Raw genomic sequence first — 21415 nt, 5'->3', positions numbered from 1 at the left:
TTTTGTATTTTTAGTAGAGATGGTGCTTCACCATGTTGGACAGGCTAGTCTTGAACTCCTAACCTCGTGATCCACCCGCCTCAGCCTTCCAAAGTGCTGGGATTACAGGTGTGAGCCACTATGCCTAGCCCCAAATTTTGTCTTAATCATAGTGGATAACAAATAACAGTTAATACATGATTTGAAAGATACATAATTTTGACCTTTTGTTTTTTTGAGACAGAGTTTTACTCTTGTGGCCCAGGCTGGAGTGCAATGGGGCGATCTTGGCTCACCGCAACCTCTGCCTTCCAGGTTCAAGCAATTCTCCTGCCTCAGCCTCCCGAGTAGCTGGGATTATAGGCATGCGCCACCATGCCCGGCTAATTTTGTATTTTTAGTAGAGACAGGTTTTCTCTATGTTGGTCAGGCTGGTCTCGAACTCCCAACCTCAGGTGATCTGCCCGCCTTGGCCTCCCAAAGTGCTGGGATTGACAAGCGTGAGCCACCAAGCCCGGCCAATTTTGACTTTTAAAAAGATAAAGCTAAGAACATAATAAAGTCCAAATTAAAAACAGATAAAATGTATTGTTTTAAATAATGTGCCAGGCGCGGTGGCTCAAGCCTGTAATCCCAGCACTTTGGGAGGCCGAGACGGGCGGATCACGAGGTCAGGAGATCGAGACCATCCTGGCTAACACGGTGAAACCCCGTCTCTACTAAAAATACAAAAAAAAAAAAAACTAGCCGGGCGAGGTGGCGGGCGCCTGTAGTCCCAGCTACTCCGGAGGCTGAGGCAGGAGAATGGCATAAACCCGGGAGGCAGAGCTTGCAGTGAGCTGAGATCCGGCCACTGCACTCCAGTCCGGGCGACAGAGCGAGACTCCGCCTCAAAAAAAAAATAAATAAATAAATAAATAAATAAATAAATAATGTAATGATCCTTTCAGGAATCTTCTCTACCATATCATATATTATTATTCATTGAGAACTGCAAAGAAACATTTCAAGTTTCATATCAGGTTTCTCCTAAATAAGCTTTTTGTTTTTGCCTGATGGACACAGTGAATCTTGTAACTCCTGTGGTTTTTTTAAATTTCCTTTCACCATTAAGACACAGGAGTCAAATCTGAAGTCTGTTTCTGGCAAGTAAACAGATCTGTACGATATGCACTTGTGTGTGCTCACTCAATGAATAATTACTGAATATCCACTATGTACCAGGCAGTTCTACACAGGAGGAGTACACCAACAGTAAAAGAAGATGCCAAGACAGGCCATCACGGAACTTACATTGTAGGGGGAGGGGAGGCACACACTAAACAAAAAAACTAGTAAGATGTCAGGAACTAGCCAAGTGCAGGGGCTCATGCCTGTAATCCCAGCACTTTGGGAGGCTGAGGCGGGTGGACCACCTGAGGTCAGGTGTTGGAGGCCAGCCTGGCCAACATGGTGAAACCCTGTCTCTACTAAAAATACAAAAATTAGCTGGGTGTGGTGGCACATGCCTATAATCCCAGCTACTTGGGAGGCTGAGGCAGAATTGCTTGAACCCAGGAGGCGGAGGTTGCAGTGAATTGAGATGGCACCATTGCACTCCAGCCTGGGAGACAGAGCGAGACTCTGTCTCAGGAAAAAAAAAAAAATGATGTCAGGAACTGATAAGTATTAAGACAACAAATAGGCCAGGCACAGTGGCTCACGCCTGTAATCCCAGCCCTTTGGGATGCCGCAGCAGGCGGATCACCTGATGTCGAGAGTTCAAGACCAGTCTGACCAACATGGAGAAATCCTGTCTCTACTAAAACTACAAAATTAGCTGGGTATCATGGTGCATGCCTGTAATCCCAGTTACTCAGGAGGCTGAGGCAGGAGAATTGCTTGAACCGGGAGGAGGAGGTTGTAGTGAGCCAAGATCACGCCATTACACTCCAGCATGGGCAACAAGAGTGAAACTTCGTCTAAAACACACACACACAAATCAGAGGAGAAAGAGACAGGGAAAGGGCATGGAGTGTGGCTTGTCAGAGGAGCCTTGAGTGACGGTGGGGGGAAGTCATGCAGTTATCTTCAAAAGTGTCCCTGGCAGAGGCAACAGCAAGAACAGGCAAAAGGGTGCCCGGCATTTTGACAGAACAGCAGGCCAGCCAGAGCGACTCCAGCAGAGGATCAGTGTTAGGAGCGAGCCTACAGAGCTGAGAGCTCATCTTACCCCTGTGTTATTTTTCTATTGTGGCTTCTCCTTTGCCTTCATTCTCTCAAATATTCATGTTATCCTTTTGCATTGTACACAATTTTTTAAGCTGGCTAAACTTTTCTGGGGAAGAGGCAAAGTAAAATATCGTCATCCAGCTTAACTTGTATATTTATTTGTGGTCCTTCAAAGTTAAGCTAGAAAACCAAATGCCAATGAGTGGGCAGAGACCACGGCAGCTTTTTCTACGAGTGAGGTCTGTGACTGCAGAAAGACGATTAGCTGAGCTCACCGCTGTCACCTCCTCCACTATTTCCAGGTGCTTGGGGAGAATCTTTCCTAGCACTGAGCAGCAAATCTCCACAGAGGGAAGAGAAATAACTTTTATCGAGCACCTGCTACACGCCATGTGTTATGCCAACCCTGTGCTAGGCACTTAAACTTATTTCATTTACTCCTCAATACAACTGTGGAAAGTGGGTATAAAATCTCTTATAGAAGAAACTGAGGTATAGGAATGATAAACAGTAGCGTCCCAAAGTTATATGGTTAAGATGGGACAAAGGCAAGATCAGAATCAGACGTAGCCAATCTCTACCAACCAGAATCTTTAATTCGGTCTGCCCCCAAATCAAAAGTGATTAGGGGCAGTTTTAAACTAAAGTTCTTACTACCTGCTCACAAAGAATCCTGCTGCTGAGTCCTAGCCTCGGCTACCCCAGCTATGAATTTATTTCCACTTTCTGTCCCCCGAGAGAGCTGACTGTGCTGGAGCAAAGGCTTTGTCCCATTAAGTCTTCCCTTCCTCCACTCTGCTCACCACCTGCCCTAATTATCCTCTTACCATTAGCCAACATGGCTTGATGGGAGCTGGGTAGGGGACTGGAGAAACTAATCTTAAAACCAAGGGAAGAACAGATGACAAAGCTAAATATGAATCTGTGAAATGGCGCTGAACTAGATCTTTCGGGCATGGCCTGACCTCTGGCACTGCATGAGGTTTTACCACTCCATGTTTCAAGCCCCAGTCCGTCCCCGAACTCTAAGGGCAGGGACTCCACACCATCCGCCTCTACCTCATACTCCACAGGCGCCGATAAACCCAGGGGACAAATGAAATTACTTCAGAACAACGCCCTGTAGTTGACATAAATATTTAAAGCCTAACTGAATTTTAACTCAGAAAACAAACTACTGAAAGATGTTACTAGCAAATAAAAATATCTGAGCTTACCATAGAGGCAACAGAAGCCAGTAACTACTGGCCTCTGCTGTGGTATGTAAGACAAATACAAGAGGTGTCTAAGTCTCTGAAACATCCACTATTTGGCTCTGCTGACACTAAGACAGTAGGCAGTTCCAATTAATCCTTCATTTAACACTGAAGAGTTATCATAATGACCTGGTTTAAACATATCAGGGGAGAATTAGGCCAAAACAGCAGAAGCTGGTCAGACTGCAAGTGGCTAGTGGAGTGGTCAGATGTATCTTTTTTTATTCCAAGAAAAGCCCTGAGCTGCAGAGGAGGAAGAGAACACGAGAGCTCAAAACCAAGCAAGTTAAGAGCCAAACATGCAGCCAGGAGCTACAGGATTTGTAACTGGACTGTCACCTGTGGAAGGGGTGATGGAGATGCCATGCCTTGGTGGCTCTGGAGGCTTTGGTCCTGCTGTTTCTTAAAAGCACCCTCACCTCCAACAGTAACAAATTTTCAGATAATTTCCTCCAAGATTCAGAGTTAAAATTGCCTGGCTTCAAATTCAGGTCCCAATGAAAACTAGTTGTGTGATTTTGAGCAAATCACTTAATTTCTCTGTGCCTCAGTGTCCTCAGATGTAAAATGGAGATAACAACCTCACTGTGGTTGTTACATGATAAAGCAAAGTACGTAAGAAACATACCATGGTACTTGCTACCTGATAAATAAATGTTATTAACTAAAATAAATGTTAGTTGTTATTAATATTGAAGGAAGGGGAGATGAGAGGGGAGCTAAGGACAATTGCTAGTCAGGGCTTGATTAGTAGCTGTTTAACTTAGAGCAAATCGTCCCAAGCCTCAGCTTCTTAGAAGTTAACTACGGAGTTATTCTCTACTTTTCAGAATTGTTGAAAACAGTAAATGTGGTAGTATTTGCAGGCTCTTAGAAGAAAGTGGGTGTTCAATGTCTGTAAAACTTAAGTCGAGGCTGGGCATGGTGGATCACGCCTGTAATCCCAGCACTTTGGGGGGTTGAGGCGAGCAGATCACAAGGTCAGGAGATTGAGACCATCCTGGCTAAGACGGTGAAACCCCATCTCTACTAAAAATACAAAAATATTAACCAGGCATGGTGGTGGGTGTCTGTAGTCCCAGCTACTCTGGAGGCTGAGGCAGGAGAATGGTGTGAACCCGGGAGGCGGAGCTTGCAGTGAGCCAAGATCGCGCCACTGCACTCCAGCCTGGGCGACAGAGCGAGACTCTGTCTCGGAAAAAAAAAAAAAAAAAACACAAAACTTAAGTCGACAACAGAGCTTTTGGATATGATGTATAAGGGTTTACAAAATAAGCTAATTAAAACAACAATACATAGCAGTTACTGTTTATACTAAAACATGCAACTAAATAATTCCTGGGCATTTACAAAAGATATTGCCCCTTCCTCTTTATACCACTTGCTTGACAAAATCACAATAGTTACATCCATGTCCGGGCCCACCCTGCCTGTAGCCACACAGCTAAACAAGTTTGGAGGAAAACATACCACCTACTGGCTTGTAGAACTTTCGATCCAAAACCTCCAACCTCCAGTGGGCCTTTAATGTTGCTTGGCAAATCCTTCCACAGAAACCTTGTCCACTCCCTCTCCCATTCCCCTAGAGGCCTAACATATGCCTTCTCTCCTAAATCTCCACTATCTCTTTGGCAATTTTTTTTTTTCTTTTTTGAGACGGAGTCTCACTCTGTCTGTCGCCCAGGCTGGAGTGCAGTGGTGCAATCTCGGCTCACTGCAACCTCCGCCTCCCGGGTTCAAGCGATTCTTCTGCCTCAGCCTCCCGAGTAGCTGGGATTACAGGTGTGTGCCACCAAGCTCAGCTGATATTTGTGTTTTTAGTGGAGATGGGGTTTCACCATATTGGCCAGTCTGGTCTCAAACTCCTGACCTCGTGATCTGCTTGCTTCAGCCTCCCAAAGTGCTGGGATTACAGGCGTGAGCCACTGTGTCCAGCTTCTTTCGCAATTTTTAGCTGATGATCTTGTTTCCTATTTCATCAAAAAGACTGAAGTCCTAAGAACTTCCATAATCTTCAATCAACAACTTTTCTCATCCACCAGAGTCTGCACGCATGTTTCCCATCTGTTACTGACTGAATGATCCATGCTCCTGTCTAAAAGCTAAGACTGGGCCAGACATGGTGGCTCATGTCTATAATCTCAGCACTTTGGGAGGCTGAGGTGGGTGGATCACTTGAAGTCAGGAGTTTGAGACCAGCCTGACCAACATGGTGAAACTCCATCCCTACTAAAAATACAACAATTAGCTGGGTGTGGTGGTGCACACCTGTAGTCCCAGCTACTAGGGAGGCTGAGGTAGGAGGATCACTTGAACCTGAGAGGCAGAGGTTGCAGTGAGCCAAGATCGTGCCACTGTACTCCAGTCTGGGTAAAGAATGAGACTGTATCTCAAAAAAAAAAAAAAAAAAAAAAAAAGATATATGATATATATGAAATAATAAAAATAAAAGCAAAGACCAGGCTGGGAATGGTGGCTAACATCTATAATCCAACACTTTGGGAGGCCAACATGGGAGGACCGCTTGAGCCCAGGAGTTCCAGACCAGCCTGGGCAACAGTGAAACCCTGTCTTAAAAAAAAAAAAAAAAAAAAAAAAAAAAAAAAAAGGAGCTAAGAAGACCACTTACCAAACCCCCTTTCCCATTGTCTCTTGCTTATCTCGTGTTTCACCTCAGCCATTTTCCTCGCTCTCGCCTACATTATCCATTTTTCTCTCTACTGGAACATTCCCACCAGTATAAAAATACACTGTGACTTCTTCCATCTAAAAAACACCTCCTTGACCTTACTTCTTCCAGCTAGCTACTGACCCTGGCCCTTGCCCCTGCTCTGTTCCTCTCTGTAGCAAATACCTCAAAAGAGCTATCTATATTTGTTATGTCCAATTCTCTCTTAAACCAACTCCAAATAAGCTTTCACCCTCACCATCTCATAAAAAAAGACTGTCTAGATCACCAGTGACCTCCATGTTGCTAAATTCAAAGATAAATTCTCAGCCCTCATTTTTTATGACCCATAAGAAGTAACTGACACAGCTGATGACCCTTTCCATCTTGACAGACTTTCTTTACTTGCCTCTCAGAATACCATGCACTTGATTTTCTTCATCTCACACTGGCTACTGCTTTTCCATCTCTTCTTTTGGCTTTTCTATTTCTTCCTTTCCTTTTTTATTCTGAGATGGAGTCTTGCTCTGTCACCCACGATGGAGTCCAGTGGTGTTTTCTTGGCTCACTGCAACCTCTGCCTCCCGGGTTCAAGTGATTCTCCTGCCTTACCCTCCCAAGTAGCTAGGACTACAGGCGTGTGCCACCATGACCAGCTATTTGTTTCCTATTTTTAGTACAGGTGGGGTTTCACCATGTTGGCCAGGCTGATCTCAAACTCTTTGGCCTCAAGTGATCCACCCACCTCAGCCTCCCAAAGTGCTGGGATTACAGGCGTGAGTCACCATGCCCAGCTGGCTTTTCTGTTTCTTCCTAACTTCTTTTTTTTTTTTTTTTGAGACTGAGTTTCGCTCTGTCGCCCAGGCTGGAGTGCAGTGGCTGGTTCTCAGCTCACTGCAAGCTTCGCCTCCTGAGTTTACCCCATTCTCTTGCCTCAGCCTCCCAAGTAGCTGGGACTACAGGTGCCTGCCACCTCGCCCGGCTAGTTTTTTGTATTTTTTAGTAGAGACGGGGTTTCACTGTGTTAGCCAGGATGGTCTCGATCTGCTGACCTTGTGATCCGCCCGTCTCGGCCTCCCAAAGTGCTGGGATTACAGGCTTGAGCCACCGCGCCCGGCCGTTTCTTCCTAACTTCTAAACTCTGGGGTGCCCCAGGGCTCAATAGATGGTCCTTTTTTTCCCCTCTATCAGCACTTATAATGCTTTGTGAGCGCATCCAGTCACATGGCTTTAAATACTATCTACCATATTTTATCAAATCTAAGAATCCACCAAAGGTAAGATGCATCATAGTTTATGGTCCACTGAAAGGAAAAAAATGCTGCTAATAAAACTAATACATCATCTATTGTTAAGATTCATCCTGAAAAACAGAAAAAAAGTAAAAGAAAGAAAAAAAGGCAAAAAATAAGAAAGAAGACTCATCCTGATTTTATAGATTTGAAAATAGAGCCAGGTGCTGTGGCTCACGCCTTTAATCCCAGCACTTTGGGAGGCCGAGGTAGGTGGATCACCTGAGGTTATGAGTTCGAGACCAGCCTGGCCAACATGGTGAAACCCTGTATCTACTAAAAATACAAAAATAGCTGGGCATGGTGGTGCTACTCAGGAGGCTGAGGCAGAGTTGCTTGAGCCTGGGAGGCAGAGGTTGCAGTGAGCAGAGACTGTGCCGCTGCACTCCAGCCTGGGCAACAACAGTGAAACTCTGTCTCCAAAAAAAAAAAAAAGGGAAAAGATGATGTGTGCTGTGTGCTTTAGATGAAATACAGATACAGATGTGCCCCCAGACTCCCACATTAAATGTGTAGCTCAGATATCTCTTCTGACCACCAAGTTAACATATAAAACTGCTACTCAACACCATCTGGAAACTTCATTGACATCTCAACTCCATATACCTCAAACTGAACTTCTGCTCTTCCTGCAAAAAAAAAAATCTACTCGCAGTCTTTCTCAACTCAGTTATTGCAACTTTTTTTTTTTTTTTTTTTTTTTTTTTTAGACAAGTTCTGTCTCTGTTGACCGGACTGGAGTGGGTCACTGCAGCCTTAACCTCTGGGGCTCAAGCAATCCTCCCACCTCAGCCTCCCAAGTAGCTGGGACTACAGGTGCGCACCACCACACCTGGGTAATTTTTTGCTTTTTTGTAGAGATGGGGTCTTCCTATGTTGCCCAAGCTGGTCTTGAACTTGTGGGCTCAAGAGATCTTCCCACTTCGGCCTGTCTAAGTGTTGGGATTACAGGTGTGAGCCACCATAGCATTACCAGTTGCCCAGATACCCAGGGAGAAATGGGGGTGACCAACCATCTCCATTTACTGAGGGTGCTCCTGGGACTTGAGACTCTCTGTGCTAAAACCAGGAGAAGTCTAGGGAAAAATGAAACAAGCTAGCCGGGCGCGGTGGCTCAAGCCTGTAATCCCAGCACTTTGGGAGGCTGAGACGGGCGGATCACGAGGTCAGGAGATCAAGACCATCCTAGCTAACACGGTGAAACCCCGTCTCTACTAAAAATACAAAAAACTAGCCGGGCGAGGTGGCGGGCGTCTGTAGTCCCAGCTACTCGGGAGGCTGAGGCAGGAGAATGGCGGGAACCCGGGAGGCGGAGCTTGCAGTGAGCTGAGATCCGGCCACTGCACTCCAGCCTGGGCGACAGAGCGAGACTCTGTCTCAAAAAAAAAAAAAAAAAAAAAAAAGAAACAAGCTGGTCACCCTAAATGCCTGGTTCAGAATCTGGAACATGCAGGGGTAATAACCTCTGGCAGTTCTCTACATCAACCCCTCATACCAGCCCAGTTTCTTTGTTGACTTCATCATAGATCTGAGAACATGTTCTGCATGCCACATTTACTATAACCCTAACTCCCGTTCCCGGGCTCATGTTTCCAAACCAAACACTCAGAATGGAGTGCAGTGTAGCTCAGAGGCCCACAGGTACTGACTCGATGACACTGTGGAAGGAGGTGGTATCCAGCTGGAAGATGGACAGGTCAAAGAGGGTGGTAAAGTCCCTCGGGATCTCATCGCTCTCCTGGAGACACTCTCGATTCCGCTTTGATAGGGTGGCTGTGTAGGGCAGCATCATGTAATCAGAAATCTGAAAGCCACAAGAGGATTCCTTTCAGCACAGCAAGAACAAGCATTTATTCTGTCAAATCTCCACTGTCTCAGGTCTAAATCTGCAACATTTATACTCTCTTGCCAAGAAGTTTTACTGTTCATGATCACTGACCACTAAACCTTAAATAAGCTAATTTATGTGGGAAGAGGAACAAAATTAACTTGGCTAAACCCTAGCACTGGCTAAATCCAACTCTCCAATTATACCAGTACTCACATGGCTGAACACAGCTGGAGAAACACACAACCCTGTCAACTGGTCTTTTAATTTCATGATCTCCGATCTTTTTTTTTTTTTTTTTTTGAGACGGAGTCTCGCTCTGTCGCCCAGGCTGGAGTGCAGTGGCCGGATCTCAGCTCACTGCAAGCTCCACCTCCCAGGTTTAGGCCATTCTCCTGCCTCAGCCTCCCGAGTAGCTGGGACTACAGGCGCCCGCCACCTCACCTGGCTAGTTTTTTGTATTTTTTTTAGTAGAGACGGGGTTTCACCGTGTTAGCCAGGATGGTCACGATCTCCTGACCTCGTGATCCGCCCGTCTTGGCCTCCCAAAGTGCTGGGATTACAGGCTTGAGCCACCACGCCCAGCCTGATCTCTGATCTTGAGCACTCAGCAATAAACTACATCTCTGTAGTCTACCCACTTTCCCATTCTTCTAGACAATACTCCCCCTTTTTCAGTTCAGCCATGAAAATGATTTTCCCAGCCGGGTGCAGTAGCTCACACCCACAACACTTTGGGAGGCTGAGGTGAGTGGATTGCTTGAGCCCAGGAGTTGGAGACCAGCCTGAGCAATATGGCAAAACTCTGTCATTACAAAAATACAAAAAAATTTAGCTGAGCATGGTGGTGTGTGCCTGTACTCTCAGCTACTTAGGAGGCTGAGGTGGGAGGATCACCTGAGCCCAGGAGGTCAACATTGCAGTGAGCCATGATCAAACCACTTCACACCAGCCTGGGTGACAGAGTAAGACTTTGTCTCAAAAAAAAACTGGTTTTCCTTTTCACCATTTTAGCAATGACCCTGTTTTCTATTTTAGTAAGAAAATAGAGGAAATCATGAAAGAAAGTCCGCAAGCTCCCACCATAACATGTACCTACCCCCTAGCATCCAGGCCCTATCTGCTTCTTTCCTCCTGGTACATGCCAGAGTCTGTGACACTAGTACAGACAGTTCCTCCACCGGTACACTAGATACCAGTTCTTCTCCCCTAGCCAAAGACATCCCTCCAGCATTGCTGAGAGCCCTCAGTCATGACACATGCTGTGGACTAGTGACAGTAAAAGACCAGGAAAACCTAAATGCCTGCCAACAGGAGAGTGGTTAAATATATATATGTATATATATATATACACACACACACATATATGTATATGTATACACACACATATGTATACACATATATACACACACATATGTATACACATATATACACATATGTATGTATACATATATATACACACACACCCATATATATATATATATTTTTTTTTTTTTTTTTTTTGAGACGAGTCTCACTCTGTCACCCAGGCTGGAGTGCAGTGGCGCAATCTCAGTTCATGCCATTCTCCTGCCTTAGCCTCCTGAGTAGCTGGGACTATAGGCGCTCGCCACCACGCCTGGCTAATTTTTTTTTTATTTTTTTATTTTTTAGTAGAAACAGGGTTTCACCATGTTAGCCAGGATGGCCTCAATCTCCTGACCTCGTGATCCACCCACCTCAGCCTCCCAAAGTTCTGGGATTACAGGCGTGAGCCACCACAACTGGCCATGAGTAGTTAAATATATTACACTTAAATAATGAAGCAAAATATCCATATGCTTAATGTTTCCATATAAGGAAATACTTTAGACATGCAGCTCTCCTGTTTCCTAACCCAAATCAGTCTCTGAGAAGCCATGTCCCTAGGTGAGGGAGGAAACAGTCAGTGGACAGCCATCTTTGACTGTCTTCTCACCTACCTCCTATGACCAATGGCCAGGAAATTATTTTCCTGACTGAGTTTAAGAAACAGAGCAACAATTGTAGGGTAAGTAGAGTTTGAATTAGGAGACCTGGATTTGGATCCTAGCTCTGCACTTGCCTGCCATTTGAACACACTGCGATCTTGAAGGATTTCAGTTTCCTCATCTATAAAATGAGAATAAGACCACCTGCCTCCCAGGGCAGTTGAGAGGATTAAATAAGATGACTCATGTGGAAGTATATGGCATACAATGCCTGACACATTACCATCTATTAACTTAGCCCGCATAATCATCCTGTGAGGCAGAGAACACAGGTATTAGCGTCCCCTGTTCACAGATAAGAAAACCAGAAGGCTGGGCCCGGGGGCTCACGCCTGTAATCCCAGCACTTTGGGAAGCTGAGGCAGGTGGATCATTTCAGGTCAGGAGTTTGAGACCAGCCTCGTCAAAATGGTGAAACCCTGACTCTACTAAAAATACAAATATTAGCCAGGCATGGTGGTTCACGTCTGTAATCCCAGCTACTCAGGAGGCTGAGGCAGGAGAATCACTTGGACAGGAGACGGAGGTTGCAGAGAGCTGAGATTGAGCCACTACACTCCAGCCTTCGGCAACAGAGTGAGACTCCATCTCAATACATATAATAAATTTTTTTAAAAAATAAAGAAAACTGCCGGGCGCGGTGGCTCAAGTCTGTAATCCCAGCACTTTGGGAGGCCGAGACGGGCGGATCACGAGGTCAGGAGATCGAGACCAACCTGGCTAATACGGTGAAACCCCGTCTCTACTAAAAAAATACAAAAAGCTAGCCGGGCGAGGTGGCGGGCACCTGTAGTCCCAGCTACTCGGGAGGCTGAGGCAGGAGAATGGCGTAAACGCGGGAGGCGGAGCTTGCAGTGAGCTGAGAACCGGCCACTGCACTCCAGCCTGGGCGACAGAGCGAGACTTCGTCTCAAAAAAATAAATAAAGAAAGAAAGAAAACTAGGATGAAAAATGGTCAGAAAGCACCTGTATAAGGTCCAAGAGCCAGTGGTGATTTCACTGTGCTGGTTTCACCACTCTCGCTTGTCTGATGAATATTATCATAATGCCTTTAGAATTGTTAAATCTAGAGGTGACAAAATTATAGTTTACAACATAAATTCTGAGTCTTTGTTTCTTTATGAGAAAATTCCATACTTCTGAAAAAAGTATTTTTCTGCAGATGCTCATTTTGAGAGTTTGGGCCAGAGTGCCCATAATTTAAATTCTAATTTATATACATACTGTATGTATGTATGTTCCCCTCCAATTAATTCTATGATTAATTACATATTTTGTTTATTGACTTATTTTTTACAATATGGCCTTCATCCCCCCCCAAAATCATCCTTTCTTTCCATTTGTCTTACAGATGAGGTAAGACAGACGTGTATTCCTGTTGAGCTGTTAGAAGTGATACTGAGAAGCTCGACTCATTTTTCATTTAAAAGTTTCTAATAATTCGCAGTGTCTACCTCTGGGTCTTCGGCATCAATCTGGTTTAGGTGGATGTCTCCTGTCGTGAGCCACTGGAAAACAACATCCTAAAAAAAAAAAGTACATAATTAGGACAGTTGGTTATTTGAAAAAGCTGAAGGTCAGGACTAGAGAATTAAATCAAGAAAAACGATAAAGGAAAAAAGATTAAAGCAGTGATTCAGAAAAGGGTAGCCAGCCTTGAAATCATATGAGAACTCAAAGGTTTTCTTCACCCTAATGCAACTTTTTATTTATTTTCTTTTTTGAGACAGAGTCTCGCTCTGTTGCCCAGGTTGGAGTGTGGTGGTATGATCTCGGCTCACTGCAACCTCCGCCTCCTGGGTTCAAACGATTCTCCTGTCTCAGCCTCCTGAGTAGCTGAGATTACAGGCACCTGCCACCAGGCCCGGCTGATTTTTGTATTTTCAGTAGATGGGGTTTCACCATGTTGATCAGGCTGGCCTCAAACTCCTGATCTCAGGTGATCTGCCTGTCTCGGCCTCCCAGCGTGGTGGGATTATAGGCATGAGCTGCTGTGCCCAGCATAATGCAACTTTTACTATCAGAAATTTATAATTTATCTTTAAGCACTCTAACCTCTAGCCACAAGCTAAAATTTATTAACATTTGTTCACAATCCTGAATTAATCCCTGTTTACTGTGATGACAGTCTGAAATTAAAACTTTTGGAAAGTAGAATACCTAGGCTGGGCATGGTGGCTCATGCCTGTAACCCCAGCACTTTGGGAGGCTGAGGCGGATGGATCACCTGAAGTCAGGAGTTCCAGACCAGCCTGGCCAACATGGTGAAACCCTGTCTTTACTAAAAATACAAAAATTAGCCTGGTGTGGTGGCGCACGACTGTAATCCCAGCTACTCAGGAGGCTGAGGCAGGAGAATCGCTTGAACCCGCGAGGCGCAGGTGGCAGTGAGCCGAGATGGCGCCATTGCACTCCAGCCTGGGCAACAGAGAGAGACTCCATGTCAAAAAAAAAAAAAAAAAAAAAAAAAAAAAAGTAGAATATCTAGATCTTCCATAATGTATCTAGAGACATCGAAACTTCATGTAAATTCCACAGAAATAAGATCTTAGTCAATCTCCCAATATAACAATTATAAGGCTGAAGTAATCTATTTTATGAAGGAAAAAGTTTGGCGGGCGTTTCTTTCTCTCACTGGAATCACCAATGGACAGCTCTGACACGTGCTGTACAGACATGTGCTTCCCCACTCTGCCATCCTCCATAAGACATGTTCCCTTGGTGTTTTTTTGACAAAATTGCAATGTCTTTATTTGCCACATCAGTCAGTGAGTGGTCCTCTACAGAACCCTTCCTAATTCCCATCCCATGCCACCGGCCCCTCCTCTCCACACACACCTTCACTGCAGATACTCAGGTCCCCATTCCTCCTTGCCTGGTGACACCACCGCCTTCCTAACTGGCTCTAGGCTGCCTCTTCCTTTCCACCTTCCACACAACAGACAGAAAAATCTTTCCAAAACATTCCAGAAGTTCTTTCATAAACAATAACAACAACAAAAAGAAGAAACACAGACCTGGCTATGCCCAAGGCTGCTGAAAACCCAAGGGCTCCCTGTGGCTTTCAGCATCAAGTTCAAACTCCTTGGTCTTACACGTGATACTGCTGTTGAGCTTGTTCCTCTCTGCTTCTCCAGGCTCAACTCCCACCCCACCTGACATGCTCAGAAACACCCTTCTGGGTTTACTAATTTGTCTCCCTCTCTCTCGATGTATTACAAACTTTTCCAAAGCAGGGACTATGCCTGACTCAACTTTGTATTCTCAGTGCCTGGCATAGACTGGGTTCTGAGTAGCTGGTTTTAAATGAGCAAATAAACTTACCAGTATTTTTTTAAATGACATGAAAATAATACTTACACATTGTACATTAATGTGATAAAAGAAAAGAAAAAGCTTACCATGATTTTGCTGTTTTCTTCTTTGTCCAAATATTGATCACTGAACATGTGACATGATCCAAGCACTGCCAGCTTCCCACCTTGGTTCTATTGACGACAAAGCAGGGTCAGATACTCAAATCCCAAGATGCATCTCATGTATCCTAGTCCCCAGACACTTACCAGAATCACGCTAGCAAGTGTCTTATATACTGAAGAGTGCCAAATCACACCCAGATTTTTTTTTTTTTTGAGACGGAGTCTCGCTCTGTCGGCCAGGCTGGAGTGCAGTGGTGCGATCTCCACTCACTGCAAGCTCTGTCTCCCGGGTTCATGCCATTCTCCTGCCTCAGCCTCCCATGTAGCTGGGACTACAGGCGCCCGCCACCGCGCCCGGCTAATTTTTGTATTTTTAGCAGAGACGGGGTTTCACCGTGTTAGCCAGGATGGTCTCGATCTCCTGACCTCATGATCTGCCCGCCTCGACCTCCCAAAGTGCTGGGATTACAGGCATGAGCCACCATGCCCGGCCCACAACCAGATTTTAAAGTTTAGAAATACCAACTATAGGCCAGGCGCAGTGGCTCAGCCTGTAATCCCAGCACGTTGGGAGGACGAGGTGGACGGATCATCTGAGGTCAGGAGTTCGAAATCAGCCTGGCCAACATGGTGAAACCCCCATCTCTACTAAAAATAAAAAAAAATCAGCCAGGTGTGGTGGCATGTGCCTGTAGTCCCAGCTACTCAGGAGGCTGAGGCAGGAGAATCACTTGAACCTGCGAGGCGGAGGTTGCAGTAAGCTGAGATCACACCACTGCACTTCAGCCTGGGCGACAGAGTCAGACTCCATCTCAAAAAAAAAAAGAAATACCAACCATAGTAACTACTAGGCTTTAACCTGCCTTTCATTTTAGATACTTCTGTATTTTTCTATTTGGCTTTAAACAAAAACTAACATAAATTAATTCTATATTAGTTGGGTGTGGTGAGGCATACCTGTAGTCCTAGCTACTTGGGAAGCTGGGGCAGGAGAATCACTTGAGCCCAGGAGCTCGAGGTTACAATGAGCTATGACTGTACCACTGCACTCCAGCCTGGGAAACAGAGCGAGTCCCTGTCTCTAAAAATTAAAATAAATAAATAAATAAATAAATAGGTTCTACAGCATTTTCCCATTGTTATTTATCTTATAAATGAAGATTATAATTTTAAAGGGAAAAAAAGATAAACTCAAAGACAGTCTGTACAGTTAAAGATACCTATGGGTAGCAAAAAAAAAAAGTATTTAAGTAAGATCCAAATAGAAAGCTAAGGCAGGCCGGGCACGGTGGCTCACACCTGTAATCCCAGCACTTTGGGAGGCCGAGGTGGGCAGATTGCCCTGAGATCAGTAATTTGAGACCAGCCTAGCCAACATGGGAGGCAAAACCCTGTCTCTACTAGGAATACAAAAATTAGCTGGGGGTGGTGGCATGCACCTGTACTCCCACAGCTACTTGGGAGGCTGTGGTGGGATGATTGCTTGAACCTGGGAGGCGAGGTTGCAGTGAGCTGAGATCGTGCCACTGCACTCCAGCCTGGGTAACAGAGTAAGATTCAGTCTCAAAGAGAGCTAAGGCAAGGCTGGGCGCAGTGGCTCACGCCTGTAATCCCAACACTTTTGGAGAGCGAGGCGGGTGGATCACTTGAGGTCAGGAGTTCGAGACCAGCCTGGCCAAGATGGCGAAACCCCGTCTCTACTAAAAATACAAAAATTAGCCAAGCATGGTGGTGCATGCCTGTAATCTCAACTACTCAGGAAGCTGAGGCACGAGAATCACTTGAATCTGGGAAGTGGAGGTTGCAGTGAACCAAAATCACACCACTGCACCCCAGCCTGAGCAAGAGAGTGAGACTCCATCTCAAAAAAAAAAAAAAAAGAAAGAAAGAAAACTAAGGCACAAGCATGAGTCATAAAATAACAACTGGTTAATAAGAAAGATTTTCAATACTTGTAATTTTTAACAAATAAAAACAAAGTACTTTTGCCTATCAGATAAATAAATATGAAAAAATGATATAAACAGTGCTGGTCAAATTTTAGTGAAATAAGTTCTTTCACACATTGTTGTTGAAACTATTAACATATGCAACAAAAGCAGTCTGAAACATAAAAAATTCTATGCACAGTTGTGTAGTTAAAGTCACAAAAAATTAGAAATAAATCCAAATGTTCACAAAAAAGTAATTCAGAATGATGGAACCTTCTGCGGCAGTTAAATTTCATATTATAAAGGGTTTTCAGTAACATGGGAAAATGCTTCCAACAAATCATTCAGTTAAAAAAAAAGTATACTATGATTTTTTTTTTCCATTTTTAGAGACAGGGTTTCACTCTGTCTCCCAGGGTGGAGTGCAGTGGCACAATCATGGCTCACTGTAGCCTCGACCTGGGTTCAAGTGAGCCTCCTGCTTCAGCCTCCCAAGTAGCCAGGACTACAGGAGCACACCACCACACTCAGCTAACTTTTTTGTAGAGACAGGTCTTGTTATGTTGCCAAGGCTGGTCTCAAACTCCTGGCCACAAGTGATCCTACCTCCTTAACCTCTCAAAGTGCTAAGATTATAGGCATGAGCCACCACGCCTGACCTATAGCATAAATTATATAGCTATCCTACTTTAAAGCTTGTGAGGCAAATAAATAAAAATAAGGCAAAGCAAAAGTGGGAGAGAGTGAATAATATGTCAACCTGGGCTGTCTTAGAGTCTTGGAGTAGTGCAACGGGGGAATTTTTTTCTTCTGCTTTATCTCTGTATTCTTCAATTTTTCTATAATTATTGTAACATTTCTACAATATTACCCTTTTTTTTTTTTTGGCAACAGTGTCTTGCTCTACTGCCCAGGCTGGAGTGCGGTGGCATGATCTTGGCTCACTGCAACCTCCACTTCCAGGGTTCAAGCAATTCTCTTGCCTCAGTCTCTGGAGTAGCTGCGATTACAGGCACTCACCGTCATGCTGGGCTAATATTTTCGTATTTTTAGTAGAGACAGGGTTTCACTATGTTAGCCAGGCTAGTCTCGAACTCCTGACCTCAAGTGATTCGCCCACCTTGACCTCCCAAAGTGCTGGGATTACAGTTGTGAGCCACCACACCCAGCCCAACAATGAGCACATACTACTTTTGTAATGAGAAAACCAGTTCAATAGTAAAACTACAAAATGAAATCAGTTTTTCTAGCTACATCACATACAGGGAACAGGCATAGTTATAATTTCCCTAGGAAAAGAATTACACTAAGCCAGAGATGTCAAGAGATAGAAATACATAAATTCCATACATTTTTTAAAAATTGGTTAAAAAAACTCTGACTTGTACCACACTAAAAGCAAATGCTACATAGTCTGCCACCATACCTGGCTAATTTTTCAATTTTTTTTTTCTTTGAGACGGAGTCTCACTGTTTCCAGGCTGGAGTGCAGTGGCATGATCTCAGCTCACTGCAACCTCCTGGGTTCAAGCGATTCTCGTGCCTCAGCCTCCTGAGTAGCTGGGATTACAGGCACGTGCCACCACACCCAGCTAATTTTTGTACTTTTAGTAGAGACGGGGTTTCACCATGTTGACCAGGATGGTCTTCATCTCCTGACCTTGTGATCCACCCGCCTCGGCCTCCCATAGTGCTGGGATTACAGGCGTGAGCCACCACGCCCGGCCCAAGAGCTTTTAAATAAGGAGGGAAAGGTAATTCCTAGGTACCACAAAAAAAAAAAATAGGATTGTTAAAAGCTAGAGACATCAAGTTCCCTAGGAAAAAATTAGAAGATCAGCTGGTGAAGTCTGTCTTAGGGAACAGATGAAAGTAAATTCAGCAAAATGTGAATTAAAACTCAGTGGGGGCTGGGCACAGTGGCTCATGCCTGTAATCCTAGCACTTTGGGAGGCCAATGTGGGCAGATTGCCTGAGCTCAGAAGTTCAAGACCAGCCTGGGCAACATGGTAAATCCCCATCTCTACTAAAAATACAAAAATTAGCAGAGTGTGGTGGTACAGGTCTGTAATCCCAGCTACTTGGGAGGCTGAGGCGGGAGAATCGCTTGAACCCGGGAGGCGGAGACTGCAGTGAGCCAAGATTGCGCCATTCTACTCCAGCCTGGGCAACAGAGCTCATGCCTGTAATCCCAGCACTTTGAGAGGCCAAGGTGGGCAGATCACTTGAGGTCAGGAGTTCGAGATCAGCCTGGCCACCATAGTGAAACCCCATCTCTCCCCAAAATACAAAAATTAGCTGTGCGTGGTGGCAGGCACCTGCAATCCCAGCTACTCGGCAGGCTGCAGGAGGAGAATTGCTTGAACCTGGGAGGCGGAGGTTGCAGTGAGCCAAGATCACGCCACTGCACTCCAGCCTGCACAACAGAGCGAGACTCTATCTCACAAAAAAAGAAAGAAAGAAAAAGAAAGGCAATGGGATGTTGGGTCACTGCCTGGGACTAGCTGTGCCCATATTTCTATGGGGTCTCTAGGATAATAACTGGAAAAATAGTTTTCTGATATATTTTCCTAGGATAAACTAAAATAACAGCAACATAATTCTGTGCTATTTTGCGTAATATGTTAACTCCATCTGTTCCTGAATGTATTCTCTTTACACTGAGGGTACAGCCCATAGTCATAGACAGGATTAAAAGTTACTTTAATCAATATGCTGCCATGGGATTGGAAAAAAAAAAAAAAGTTATTTTAAAAGTTCTAATACAGGTAGCCTCATGCTATAGTGGAAAAGCTTTGGGTTAAGAATAATAACGAGGTGGGCGGATCACGAGGTCAGGAGATCAAGACCATCCTGGCTAACATGGTGAAACCCCATCTCTACTAAAAATACAAAAAAAAAACTAGCCAGGCGTGGTGGCGGGCGCCTGTAGTCCCCGCTACTCGGGAGGCTGAGGCAGGAGAATGGCGTGAGCCCGGGAGGCGGAGCTTGTAGTGAGCCGAGATCGCACCCCTGCACTCCAGCCTGGGTGACAATGAGACTCCATCTCAAAAAACAAAAAAAAAGGAGCTAGGTTTAGGCCTTAACTTCATCAATTACTGGACAATTCACTGTTTCCCCATAAGCAAAATGTATATAGCTGAGATACTACTTTGCAGGACTGGCAGGATGACCAATGAGAAAATATGTAAAAGCCTTCTGGAAATGGTCAGGTAGGTTTTATTATTTCAACAATAAAAATAATATCTATACCCACATTTAAGAAAGGCTATACCTTTGAATGATAGAAAGCCAGAATGGGTCTGTTAAGTGGGAAGCAGACAGAACCTGTAGACAGAACAGCCACTGCTGGTTTCATGACACTCAATGTGGCACCAAAAGGATACACAAAGGTGAGAGCCCTGTAAGAAATTAAAGAAACACATTCAAATTTTAAAAATATGAATACAAAAATTCTGAAAATAATCTCAATGTTTCTTCAGTAACACACTTTTTTGAAACAGTCTCACTCTGTCACCCAGGCTGCAGTGCAGTGGTGTGATCCTGGCTCACTGCAGCCTCCGCCTCCCAGGTTTAAGCTGTTCTCCAGCCTCAGCGCCTGCTATCACGCCCAGCGAATTTTTGTATTTTTAGTAGAGTCAGGGTTTTACCATGTTGGCCAGACTGGTCTTGAACTCCTGGCCTCAAATGATATGCCTGCCTCGGCCTCCCAAACTGCTGGGATTACAGGTGTGTGCCACTGCGCTCAGCCAAGAAATACTCTTTGATTCATTATCAAACACAAAATTTTTTCTAAGCTTTGGCTTGTTAACTTAAAAACTGGGACAACTCTAGCTACACGTTTGATAAAGCATTTTAACAAACATGAAAGTAAATTCATAGGAAAGTGGAAACGACTGTAACTGGGAGAACTAAAGTGGCTCCTGATGGAGGAAGGAGGGAAAGGATGGGGCCTCATCCAAGAACTGAACTCCAGCTGCTCTGCATAATAATATCTTAGTGGTAAATACGTTCTTCTTCCTTAGGTTTGGCTGGTGCTGTATCTAAGAACGAATGAATGTCACTGGAAGGGCATGTTACCAGTTGAGTGTCACCCGGATGGAGGCATAAACATATGCTCCGATGGACACTTCTACACATATCTGCTTTGCAGTCCCTTCTACTCTCCACGCCCTAACAAAGACTTGTCTTAGATTATCTAGAGTGAATTGTTCTGACCTGGGGCAACATACTCCTGGAGAGGGTATGGGATAGAGGAGCAAAGGTGGGGGTGCAGATCCTGGGGTAAGGCCAACCCATGCAGGAGGGGCTAGGGTTTTACTGAAAGATGGAGCTCCACAAATCTTGAAGGAAGTGCTCTCAGAATGGAGAGAAACAGAGATCTCAAGACCAGAGCATAAGGTTAGAAACATGGAAGCACCCATGAGGAGTACCTCATAGAGATTTTAATTTCCCTTTTTCTTTAGACCACAAAAAATTCTTTTTAGCTTAAGTTTAAAATTATTTCCCGGGCCGGGCGCGGTGGCTCAAGCCTGTAATCCCAGCACTTTGGGAGGCCGACATGGGCGGATCACGAGGTCAGGAGATCGAGACCATCCTGGCTAACATGGTGAAACCCCGTCTCTACTAAAAAATACAAAAAACTAGCCGGGTGAGGTGGCGGGCGCCTGTAGTCCCAGCTACTTGGGAGGCTGAGGCAGGAGAATGGCGTGAACCCGGGAGGCGGAGCTTGCAGTGAGCTGAGATCTGGCCACTGCACTCCAGCCTGGGCGACAGAGCAAGACTCCGTCACCAAAAAAAAAAAAAAAAAAAATTTCCCTC

General features: G+C 44.9%; 1 protein-coding gene across 3 annotated transcripts in view; it reads right to left on the bottom strand.

Moving 5' to 3' along the window:
- The window catches only part of IFT52 (intraflagellar transport 52), a 57658-nt gene that overhangs the window by 15012 nt on the left and 21231 nt on the right, over positions 1-21415 (bottom strand). For all 3 annotated transcript variants that reach the window (XM_023227905.3, XM_023227906.3, XM_023227907.3), the window contains 4 exons: positions 19869-19995; positions 14646-14732; positions 12699-12767; positions 9056-9210 (listed from right to left, as the gene is read on the bottom strand). In XM_023227905.3, the coding sequence (XP_023083673.1) occupies positions 9056-9210; positions 12699-12767; positions 14646-14732; positions 19869-19995 (438 nt within the window). The remainder of the gene's footprint in view (positions 1-9055; positions 9211-12698; positions 12768-14645; positions 14733-19868; positions 19996-21415) is intronic.

Source organism: Piliocolobus tephrosceles, chromosome 20 (genome assembly GCF_002776525.5).
Source record: "Piliocolobus tephrosceles isolate RC106 chromosome 20, ASM277652v3, whole genome shotgun sequence".
Taxonomy (NCBI): Eukaryota; Metazoa; Chordata; class Mammalia; order Primates; family Cercopithecidae; genus Piliocolobus; species Piliocolobus tephrosceles.
This window is presented reverse-complemented; position numbering and strand designations above follow the sequence as displayed.